Here is a 12,534-nt window from a genome sequence, read left to right as displayed (position 1 = left end):
ATATATATATATATATATACACACACACACACACAGATGAGGGTTCAACTTGAGTTAAATATATGTATATATAGATGGATTTACAGTTTACTGCTACTTTTGTTACTGTTTTTCTTTTTATGAAAGAAAAACCGATTGATATATACATATATGTGGTTTAATCTGATCGTTTTTTTTGGTTATGTCTCTGTTATGAATTACACAAGTTTCTAATACAGTTCCTTGCCAGTAGCTGTATATTTTGCTGAAAATAAAATGTTAATCATGACATTTCAATCAAAATCCACTTTCTTTCCCAGAGACGGTAATCTTTAAAATATCTATACTGATGGTTTGTTGACTGTTTAATTTTCTGACTTTTCGATTTCATATCAGTACATTTTTTTACAGCTTTTTACATGAATTGTACTTTAATTGGTATATCATAGTTAAGCACGACCAAATTCTGACCATTTTATTCTTTAGAAATTTGCAAGTGAAGGACTACGTACCTTGTGTCTTGCAATGAAAGATCTTGAGGAAGAATACTTCACACAGTGGAAAGAGCGGTTTGAGGAAGCAGTGTAAGTTATATTTGCAGTGTGATTTTTGACCCTTTAACTCTGTTGTGGTATGCATAATGGTCTTTGTTTTTCAATTTTATGCATGAAGCAAAAATTTTTCACTCTGAAGTCAGGTTTTTTTAATATAAAGATTGTATCTTATAATTTTTATTTATTTTTTGTTGTTACGTTTTAAAAAATTACAACTAAATAAAGAATACATATTTTTAATAAGTATTTTTTAATTACAATTATTCTTTACTCATAGTTCTAAGTTAAACATTTTAAAGATTGCTTTGAAAAACTATTAAAATGAATAAGGCTTTAAGGATTTTAGAGGGGATTCAAGAAAAATTTTGTCTCTAGTGAAGTTTTCATTGTGTGCTAATCATAAACATTTTGTGTTATATAAAAATTTTTGTAGGAAGGCTGATTTTTTGTACTGAAATGTACTACATAATGGAACAGTTTTGTATTTAAAAATGCAAATAAGGTACAGTAAAACTATTTTACAGACTGCCAGCCAAATGAGCAGGAGAAAGAAATGGCATTTTAATATATAAATCCATATTGTCTAATAATGAATTTCTGTGAAATCATTTTGACGTTGCAAAATATGTTTTCATTCAGAGATTTTTCGTTAATTTATGTTCTAATTGTTTTAGAACATCAATGGAAAATCGAGAAGAAAAGGTAGACTGTGTTTACGAGGAAATTGAGAAAAACCTTCATCTTATTGGAGCAACAGCAATAGAAGATAAACTACAAGATGGAGTCCCTCAAACCATATCTAACTTAGCTATAGGTGGAATAAAAATTTGGGTTTTAACAGGAGACAAACAAGGTAACATATAAAATAGATTAAAAACCAGAATAACATTTGTAAAACTTATCCACACCAAAGGTGAACCCAGTAATTTTGATCTGAGAAGATGTATGCAAGTTTTCCCACGTGTCCTCTTGTAGCTTTCATTGATATATATACGTTTTTATTTTGGACTCCTCAAATTGACTGTTTAGCTTATGGCTACAATTAGCAAGAGTAAATACCATTTTCATCTATAAAAGCTGATAAAAAAAAAAAGTCTTTAACCCAGCACTAACAGTTCTTAGGCTATCTTCTGTTGTGATACAAATGTCTGTTGTCTGTCTTTTTTTTTATAAATCTAAAGTAAAAAATCCTAAAATGTAACAACTTACGCAGTCTTTATGAAAGTGTCTGTATGTTTTAAATACATTTGCAATAATTTTTCTGATTGTTTTTTAACAGTTTTTTTTGTGTTTCACATGAAAATCGTTTTTAAAATATGTTATTTATCAAATGGTTCAAATTATACTTGTTTGTATTTGAATGAGTTTAAACATACTTTAACTTTGAAATTAATTTAATCGGACATTAATAGAAAAACTAAAGTAATAACAAACTTTTGTATTTTTATCTTGTGTTCTTTCTTTCTTTTTCAGTTAAAGACATTGTTTGTTAATTACAACTCTTTAAATTTTGCCCCCCAGTGGCACAGCGGTATGTCTGCGGACTTACAACGCTAGAATTCGGGTTTCAATACCAGTGGTTGGCAGAGCACAGATAGCCCATTGTGTAGCTTTGTGCTTAATTACAAACAAACTTTAAATGTTGTTGGTTATCTGGGCCAGCTGTGATTTTGTTTTGTATTTTTTTTTCAGTGTTTTACTATAATTGAATTAAATTACTAAATTACCAGTGGATGTATACCCCGATGGTTCAGCAGTAAGTTTCTAGACTTACAATGCTTGAATCTGGGGTTTGATTTCATATAGTGAACAGAGCACAACAGGTATCCCATTGTGTAGTTTTGCACTTAAAACAAAAAACAAACAAACAAAACTGTGGGTTTGCACTAATATTTATAACTGGCAAATAAGGTATACAGTTAAGTATGGCAGCCATGTTGTTTATTGTATTAAACCCACTACTTTATAATTCTTTGAATAGTTAAGTAGAGAATTGTAGAAAATATATTTCATTTTTAAAAGCAGTTTTTAATTTATTTTACAAATTCTTGTTTTTAAGAATTTTAAGTATGATTCCTTTGATGATGATCAAGTACATAGTCCATGAAAGCTATGATGAAATATTAGTTTAAAATATTTATTGTCACACTTGCTGATGATTAAGTTGGATAAATCCAAATTTTGAAAGTATCAATTTACTGTTTTTTGTATTAAACCTCCATGCTGTTGTTAGTAGAAATTGATTTTTTAACAGAGTAGTTTTATTTTTATAATGATAGGACTTCAGTGTGCTTATTCAAAGGTCATGTAACTATTATGCTAAATAAGGAAAATAAATATTTATTTAGTATTTAATGTTAAAAGTTTAGTTTTGATATAATTTTCATCAATAGAATAGAACTTTTCTGTGGTCGTGTTTGTTGATGCACGGATAACTTCTTGCAGTTCAGCTTGAAAACTCATTTTTCCCATATTAAATAGTTTATTTGCTGCTCTTTCTGTTAATCACTTGTCTGATATTATTTGATATATTCTAATCAAACAGGAGAAACATATTTAAGACACACGTACAGATTTTGAGTATACTAATATAAAAACATAAGTTATTGATTACAAACAAATCAGTCAGAATGAAGTTTCAGAAAGTAAATTTTATGTTAGCTGAGGGTAGGATGTAAGAACATACTTACATGTAACTAAAGCTAAGGTATCCTCTTTATTATTTTTTGCTCCAACTATTGAAAAAAAAGAAAAGAAAAGAAAATTGAACCTTAAGTAGAATTCTATAAATTATGGAGAATACATGTAAAACGGACTTAATGATATAAGCATTTTCTTATGTTAATGAGATTACGATGTGTATGAATGTTAAAAAAATTCAAAAGTATCTTTTATTTCAAATTGCAGAAACTGCCATTAACATTGGCTATTCCTGCCAACTACTGACTGATGAGATGGTAGATATTTTCATTGTGGATGGGAATGAAGACTATGTAGTGAGAGACCAATTGAATAAATTCCAACAAGATATCAGAGGAATCTTATGTTCCAAGGATGCTCCTTTAAATTTAAGTACTGTTACTTTCACTGAAGTAGAAGAAGAATTTGGAGGCTTTGGTCTTGTTGTTAATGGTAACAGTTTAGTGCATGCTCTAAAACCAGACATGGAAGAACTGTTTTTGTCTGTAGCATCACAATGTAAAGCTGTGATTTGCTGCAGGGTGACACCATTACAGAAAGCTCTGGTTGTTGAACTTGTCAAATGCCACAAGAAAGCAGTTACTCTTGCTATTGGTGATGGAGCTAATGATGTCAGCATGATTAAAAGTAGGATATTTGTTTTTGCTTAAACATACCTGATTACTGAAACAGAAGAAACATATTTTACATCTGAAACACAAGTTGTTAGAACTTGAGTAGTGATGAAAACTGAATTTCATAGTTTCTGAATGCATGATATGTGTGTGTTTGTTTTTTGCCAGACATAACTGGCCTAAGTAAAAAAAAAAGATTAAAAACCCCAGTAACAAAAATTCATATATTTTACACTTACTCATTAATGTGAAGGATGCAGTTGGTTTTTCTGGGATGATTTAAGAATATATGGTACCATTTTTGTCAATTTGAAGGGAAGAAAATATTGGCTAGTCTATTCATGTAGAGGGTGAAATTATAAGTGAGGAGAGTAGTATGTATATGTATGTGGAAAGCTCGGAAAGGGATTATTAAATATTTTATGATGTTTTATATTAATTGTGTCGTGTACCACCGACATTAGCTCTACGTCCCACCAGTGGTACATGTACCACAGTTTGAGAATCCTGCTCTAGAGCAAATAATTCACTTTTTTCTGTCCAATTTCTCAACTGTGCATTTTTTTCAAAAGAAACTATTGAATTTTTGATTTTGTAATTTACTCTCCACATTAAACAAATTTCAAATAGTAATACTAAAAAATGAATATGTTTCTATGCAGTTTTTTTTGACTGTCAAAATTATCTTCTACAATGTGGCTGATTTATTGTGAAAAATGGCTTGTGACTGATACTTGATTAGATCTCACCTTTTTTGCTGCTTGCTTCTAATTGCTTGACAATACTCTTGCTACTTTTTTATGCTATTGTGTTCTCACTCACATTTATGACTTTGGATTTTTGCACATGCATGTAAATGTTAACTACGTAAACGGTGCACACTGAGAAAACAATTGTTTTATTTTTCATTACGTATAATAATTTTTGAAGTTTTATTTCACAAAGTGCATAAAATATGTAACTTTTAAAAATACTCTTATTTAATTTTAGACTTTTGTATGTTCAACTTTCACACTTTTTCATGTCTTTATGCTGATGAGTAAAATTACCCTCAAAATAAGCATTAGAACAATGTAATGTGGTATTTTATTTGTGCAAGTAATTTGAAGGGTTGATTTTTGTTGTAGGTTCCTTATGATCTTTTAATTTATAAGTTTATTCAAGCACAGCTAAGTTGAAATTACAAAAAATACTTAACAATTTGGTTTGTTAACTGAACAACCCAAGTTTCTAGTTCTTTTTTATTTGTATGACTTTTGCTCCTACTTTCAGCTGCCCATATAGGTGTTGGTATCAGTGGTCAAGAAGGGATGCAAGCTGTTTTGTCTAGTGATTTTTCTCTTGCCCAGTTTCGGTTCTTGGAGAGGTTACTTCTGGTTCATGGCCGCTGGTCTTACTTCCGTATGGCTAGATTCCTACGTTACTTTTTTTACAAGAACTTTGCTTTTACACTTTGCCACTTCTGGTTTGCTTTTTTTTGTGGGTTTTCAGCACAGGTATATTAATTTTTTAAAGTGTTTTCAAGTGTTGTAGTATTTTTATTCATAATAAACATAAGAGTAAAATATTATTTTGTGAATTTTATGTTTCAAACAGAATTATATATTGTATAATGTTACTAACATATTTACATAGTGGTGATAATGCAGTAATTAATATAGCCTTTCTGTGCAGTTAGTGAATTATCAAACCATTCACAGTGGTAGTGGTAGTTCCTGGTTGTGAATCACATTTAAAATTCGTAAATTACTATTACTATAAGGAATCATTAAAGATTATTCATTATTATATTACTTTACACTGTGAAGCAATCAGTAGTTTAGTGTAGTCTTAACAAAATGTTAATTAATGTTCTAGTTGAGTATTGTTTTTGATAATTTTCATTTTGTTAATAAAATGCAATTTTTTCCTTGTTTTCTCAGCATGATTTGATTAATTATTTAAATATAGAGTACTGGTGTCTTGTGCATGTATTAGTTTCTTAAACATTTATAGCTTATTGTTTTGGAAATTTTTTTTTATATAAAAAATAAGTTGTTGATATTCAAAATGCCTTAGGGTGTAGTTAAAAGATAAAGATTTGTAAGTTCCATATAAAACGTGTGTACTGTAGCATGAAAAAAACCTTAGAATACACTAGTGCTACAGCATGAAAACTTCTAGATATGAACAATGTGTTCTGAAAGTTTTAATGAAATTCGTGATATGAATGCGTTTACAAGTGTTAAACAAATGCAGCTACAGCAAGATAAAATCTGAAGAAAAAAAGAAAAAATTGCAGTAAGAGAAAAAGGATTAAATATAAATGACCTTCACTGGGACCTAAAGTGTTATGAAACTTTGATAATAAAGATAAAAACATTCTTTATAAATGATTATTGTAATCAGAACTTGTGTAATAATTGAAATACATGTACAGTGATTTTCTGTACATAATTAAAACATACTTTTTGAAGCTGTCAACAGCATCCATATGAAACAAACTAAGTTTCAACATTACCACATCATCTTAAATGATGACTGTTGATGACTTCAGTAAATACGTTATAACTCTGTACAGAAATAATGTTGTATTTTAATGAATTATTTGATTTTCCATTAATGTTGTTTTCATTGTATCTGATAACATAACACCTTTAACAGTATGTTAGTTTATTGTAATAAAGATGCTTTAAAGTGATAATTTTATGTTTGAATTACAGACTCTGTTTGATCCTGTATTCATCTCTTTTTACAATGTGTTTTACACCTCTTTACCTGTCCTGGCTCTTGGCATTTTTTATCAGGTTAGTTATTATCATAATATTGTACCTGCTATTTTTTTTAAAACTTCATGTAAACATTGAATGGAAAAAACAATTCTACTGTCACCTCTTATTTTATGATATAAAGAATGTTTTATAACTGTTTATCAACATTAAGTCTGAGGGCTTATAATGCTAAAAATCAAGTTTTGATATCATGGTGGGCATAGCAGAGATAACTAATTGTTTAGCTATGTACGTAATTACAAACAAGAATAACACAAAGGTAAACCTATTAATTTTTTTCTTTCTTTTGATCAAATGTTTTACTGCTGTGAAATTCCATAATGTTAACCCTGGTTGTTTTAAAAAATGTGATGAAACATCAGTTATTGATTCACAACAGATGTTTTTTTTCATATAATCCTGTGCATTTTAATGTCATATTTTATCACATTTTGTAGAACCCAAAATGCTTTTACATTGTACCAGCTTAGACATTCAATATCATAAAATAATTTTTCTTTAACACCAATTTAAATGGGGATGGTACACATGTATTAGCATGCTTTGTAACATATTTGTAATTGTAATTTATATGATAAAATTACAATGCATAAGAAACTTATAAAAAAGTTTAGTTCAGAAACATTTATTTGAATAATGTAGAAGTGTTTGGTTAGTATTATAACAGCAGCTTTGTGTCTACCCTCAGGATGTGAATGAGAGGAACTCTGTCCAATATCCCAAGCTCTACAGTCCAGGACACTTGAACCTGCTTTTTAATAAAAAAGAATTTTTGAAAAGTGTGGTAAATGGGTTAATTTCTTCTTTTGCTCTCTTCTTCATACCATATGGAAGTTTTTTTGAAGGTGTGGCATCAGATGGTGTAAATGTGGATGGACACCAGTTATTTGGTACTGTGGTGTCAACCATCTTGGTGTTAGTAGTCACTGCTCAGGTAAGCCCTCCGTTGAAACTTGTGTATCTATGTAACATGTGCTGAAAAACATATTTTATAGAAAGATTATTCCATGAAAATTACAACACTGTTCAGTGCTATTTTTGGATTTGGCCAAAGTTTTTAACAGCAGCAGATGTGTAAAAAAAAAGTATACTATTTTGCTTGTAGTATAAATTTTAGATTTTTGAAGACTTAAATGCATATAATGCCAAAATGTAAAGTTCAAAGAGACTTGAACTAGGTTATAACTTAATTTAACATAGTAGGTCACCAGACTGCTCAATATTTTTTGGTACTGGTATTAGAAAGTGTAGTTTGTGTATAATACCTATGTCTAACGTAGATTTTTATAAAGCTTTCTATATGAATTAAATCATTAGTTATAATAGTTTTTAAATATTCTTCTACTTCACTCAGAATTTTAACATTTTTATAGGTGATGCTGGATACAGGGTATTGGACATTCTTCAATCATATTGTCATTTGGGGTAGTGCTATTTTCTTTTTTGCAATGACTTTTTTCATCAATAGTAATTTTATTGGAAATGCATACTTAGGCTCATTTCGGATGGCACTGTCTTTAGCACAGTTCTGGTTTACTGCTTTCCTCACACTTGTTGTGCTAATTGTGCCTGTCATAGCAATTAGGTTCTACTGTGTTGACAAGAATCCTACCTTATCTGATAAAGTGCGTCTGAAACAAAGAAATGACAATCGAATTCATGCTAGAAGATTAATATCACAGACAAGAGTGTCAAGTATTCGTCGAAGCCAAAGACCTCACTCAGGTTATGCTTTTGCACATCAAGAAGGATTTGGTAAATTAATTACAAGTGGAAAGATCATGAAGAATAAATCAATGCCCCTTCAACTTCCAAAGTTCACAAAAGTAGAAGTTTAGATATATATATTTTATACGAGTGAAGTTCAGGATTTGATACAACCTGCTAACTAATTATAACAGTTTCTTATAAAATTGATATGATTGAAAAGTTTATATCACATACAAGTATTTTCTATTTGACCAAATGTATGTTGACTTTAATTTTTCAGAAATAGAGGTTTCAGCTAATGTGAAAAATGTTCTAGCATCAATTACATGATGTAACATATCAAAAGTTCTTGTTTTCCTAAGAACTACAGGCTAATTTAAAGTTTTCATTTGAACATAACATTTAAAGCTTTTGAATTGTGTGTGTGATATTCTAATTAGTTTGAGGGTATTAGTAAGATGCATATGATGCTGTAAGAATGCATGCACTTGCAATATTAAACAGAAATACATTATTTTCAATGGGTTATATGTAGAATTTTTATAACATAGTGAACATTTCCACATTTATGGATTAAGTGTTTAATGACTTAAAGTATTTAATGAATTTTTTTAGATGTGTTTAGTTAATGCATGAGTATATCTATTAATACCTATTTAAAAACATGAAAGTTATTCTGTTATATATCAAGTTGTATTATTTTGGGATTGACAAATCATTAATAGCTACATTAAAATATATATATATATAGCTTGAGGACTTATTTTTTAAATAAAAGGAGTTGAAATAATCTATTATCTTCACACTACTTTCTAAAGGTAACATGATTTGTTTTCTTTAGTTCCATTTTCTTCTAGGTAATATTAGAAACTCACAATTGTGTATTATACCTACTATCACTCTAACTTCATAATTTAAAACTTAAACACCTGGAGCTAAAACTCTGTATCATAACTCATTGATCACTAAGCCTAAACTGTGACCACATTTTAATTTTAAAAGAGTAGCCATTAACTAGAGAACTATATTCATATATGCTAACTACCTCAGAGGTTATCTGAACAAGTTATTATTTAACCTTCTGTTTTCAAACTTGTTTATCCCAATGCTTTCTCTGACAGTTTTTATTAAGGTACAAATGCTTGTTAGTTTTTAAAAAAACGTCCAATTGTAGCAATTAATCTCAAGCAAACAAATGTTATAGTTGTATACCACATAAAGATTTCCACCATTCAAACTTGAAATGTGTAATGACAAAGTGAACAATAAATATGTATGTGAAAAAATGCCCTATAAACTTGTATTGAAATACTTCATCAATAAATCAATGAAATTTCTTACATGATACAAATTCATTATCTTTTTTTGTTAAATATTTATGCACGTAATCTCCCACTATGAAAAATTATCATTATTTAAGTAAATGTTTTGTCTGGTGGTCTTTTTTTTATTTTCAAGTCTTAGTTGTATTTTAAAGTTAATAAATAATTCTGTTTTGCATATTTTATTGATAATTCTTGGATGTTTTTTATATAATTTCATTAAGTTTGAGAGTATTAAACGTTACAAATATACTTGTAAATCTACAGAACTGAAGATAAAGGTTTACATTAATGATTTCTTTCTGAAATGGGAAGTTTTCAGATTGAATTATATTGTTATATTAATGTTACTGTTATATATATGTAATTCATTGAAGTCTGATTTGTTGATGGAATAGTAAAAGTTGTATATACCTTTAATGCAATCCTTGTCTAGTTTAAAACTATGTCTGTTTCTTTCAGATTTTCTAGCTGAATAACTGATGTTTAAGGGATTTTTGTTTGTAGTTTTTCTGTTCTTTTTCTAAGTGTATACACTGAACTTATGCAAAGAGGGTTGAAAGTTCTTAATTTGTGAATGGATGAAGAGATTGTCATACATTTATTGAGAGCACTAAGCACTTTTTAATTATCTCTTTCATCATTTATGAAAATTGAACTTTTATTTGTAACTTACATAATGTGTATTGTAGTTATTGTGCTTGTATGTAGTATTGAAAAGATTAACCTCGGAATGAAATTTTAACTGTAACTTGATTGTGTGTTAGTTCAACAATGGAGGGAGTTTAAAAAGCTGAAATGTAAAGTCTTGAATGATTTCAAAGATTAGGAGATATTCTTGGTCAGAACTGTTAATACCACTTATTTTTTAAGATCTTAAAGCATTTTGTTTGTTACTAACATATTTTTAAGTACTGTTAGTACTAAAAGCTTAGACATTTCATGATGGAATGGGAAAATATGTTGTGCCTTTGTCTTTAACACCTTTGTCATCTAACATTTAATATATTTCATAGGTTTAGTATTCAAAATAACAAACATCTGTAGACAAGAAAATAATTTGCAAAATGTGTGTAAATACTCAATATTTAGCATCTACTGAAAGATGATTATTGAAACATTTGTAAACTGCTACTCCAGTAAGTGTCCAGAAATACAAAGATTTAGTGGTGGTAAGTTGTATTTACAGACTGCATTTAAGATGGTTGTTTCCAGAATACAATACTTGAAGTAACATAATGGAAAGTCAATATTTAATTAATTAATAAATAAGACATTGTCTTTATCTAATGACAAATATGATTGCTTATTTTAAAACAACTTTTTCATCATTTTTAAAGTTAAAAGGTATTATTTTCCCAACAGTGTATTTTATAATAATAGTCCAGCTTATGAAAACAAATAACCAAATCAATAACAAAATCTGAACTACCCACTCTCCCAAATTTTTCATCTGGTATTAAATATAATTTGTGTAAAGGAAATAAAAACATGAAATTACTAATTATCACAACCATATATGTTTTGTGAAAAAAAAAAGTTATTATTTTTTCAAAGTAACATATCCATAAACTATTTCGTAAGAAAAAATTTGATTAGTTTCCACATTTTACAAGCATGTACATTAATTAAAAATGAAAACTAATTAAATAAACTGAAGCAAAGCAAGCAACTCATACAACATTGTTGTTTTAGATATCAAACACAACTTTTGTCATATTTTAACTTACCTTCATGGTATGCTAATTATCATGAAGTTTTGCTATTTGAATCGGTACATACTTTTCTCTTGAAAGTATAAACAAAATGAAAAACTAGAACTGAATCAAAATTTCATCCTTCATAGGCTCTATATAAACTGGTGGGAGCTATGTTTTTATGTTCAGTTTTTAGATTAACTATGATGGCATACATAGCCTGGGTTATATAATTTTTGACTTTTGTATGTATGTGGTATCTTCCTACTTTACTCAGTTAGTTGTCTTCAGAAACTCTGACATATTTTGTTAAAACTTCCCATGTTTGATTCACACACAGTATTTTGTATAATATAGGGAGAAACTGATTACTTACTCTTGTGGTTCGAACTGTGTTTATCATCAGCATTGTTTTTGATATGTTATCTTGAATTCAGAAAGTTGTTTATATTTCAATAAAAGAATAAATTTAAATATTTTAATGCATTTGTAATACTGATGTTAGTCCATTTTAGATTATTTATAAATAATTTGAAAAGTTAAATAGCATAAACTTGAAAACATTGGTTTATAGAAATTCTAACCAATTCCAATAAGTTATTTACTGTCCTTATAATTGAAATATATTTTCCTATTCAAAGAAATTGAAAACTTTAGTTGATTAGCTTGATTTTCATCCAAGTTACACATATTTTAAGATATATATATAATTACTTAATATCATCCAAAGTTTTTCTACCTCAATGTTGAAATTGGAAACAAACGCAAGGCCCAAATTGTTCTTGGACTTGTCACATTCCTCTCACCCATAAAATTAGACAAATGCAAATCAAAAGATATCACCAGGTTTTTTACATTACACAGGAGAAATTAGTTTTGTTGAAGTGAATAAATAGCTATGAATGTAGTAACTTCATCCTTTTTATAGTTGTATGCATATACATGTATGAGAAAACAGTTAAGATCGTAATTTTCAATTTTAAAGTTTGTTGGTTAACAGAACCCCATTTTACTTATTTCTTTATTATTGTTGTTGAAACTTTGTGTTTGTCATTTAAAGGAAGAGGTGTTAAGAGGTATATGTACTGCCTATTAATGTTTTTTGCCATAAATGTTTTTCATTGGTAAGTTAGCCAATATTTCATTGTATTTATAAAACTGATTATTAAAACGTTCCTTTTTTGAAA

At 28.5% G+C, this 12,534-nt stretch overlaps 1 protein-coding gene across 2 annotated transcripts in view; it reads left to right on the top strand.

Moving 5' to 3' along the window:
• LOC106471987 (phospholipid-transporting ATPase ID-like) overlaps positions 1-12,534 on the top strand; it is a 108,552-nt gene extending 96,018 nt beyond the window's left edge. For both annotated transcript variants that reach the window (XM_022401407.1, XM_013932619.2), the window contains exons 16-22: positions 466-563; positions 1,208-1,386; positions 3,441-3,860; positions 5,120-5,343; positions 6,550-6,633; positions 7,307-7,552; positions 7,992-12,534. In XM_022401407.1, the coding sequence (XP_022257115.1) occupies positions 466-563; positions 1,208-1,386; positions 3,441-3,860; positions 5,120-5,343; positions 6,550-6,633; positions 7,307-7,552; positions 7,992-8,456 (1,716 nt within the window). In that variant the 3' untranslated portion in view covers positions 8,457-12,534. The remainder of the gene's footprint in view (positions 1-465; positions 564-1,207; positions 1,387-3,440; positions 3,861-5,119; positions 5,344-6,549; positions 6,634-7,306; positions 7,553-7,991) is intronic.

Source organism: Limulus polyphemus, unplaced genomic scaffold (assembly GCF_000517525.1).
Source record: "Limulus polyphemus unplaced genomic scaffold, Limulus_polyphemus-2.1.2 Scaffold116, whole genome shotgun sequence".
Taxonomy (NCBI): Eukaryota; Metazoa; Arthropoda; class Merostomata; order Xiphosura; family Limulidae; genus Limulus; species Limulus polyphemus.
Note: the sequence above shows the minus strand (reverse complement) of the source record. Positions and strands in the feature narration are given on the sequence as shown.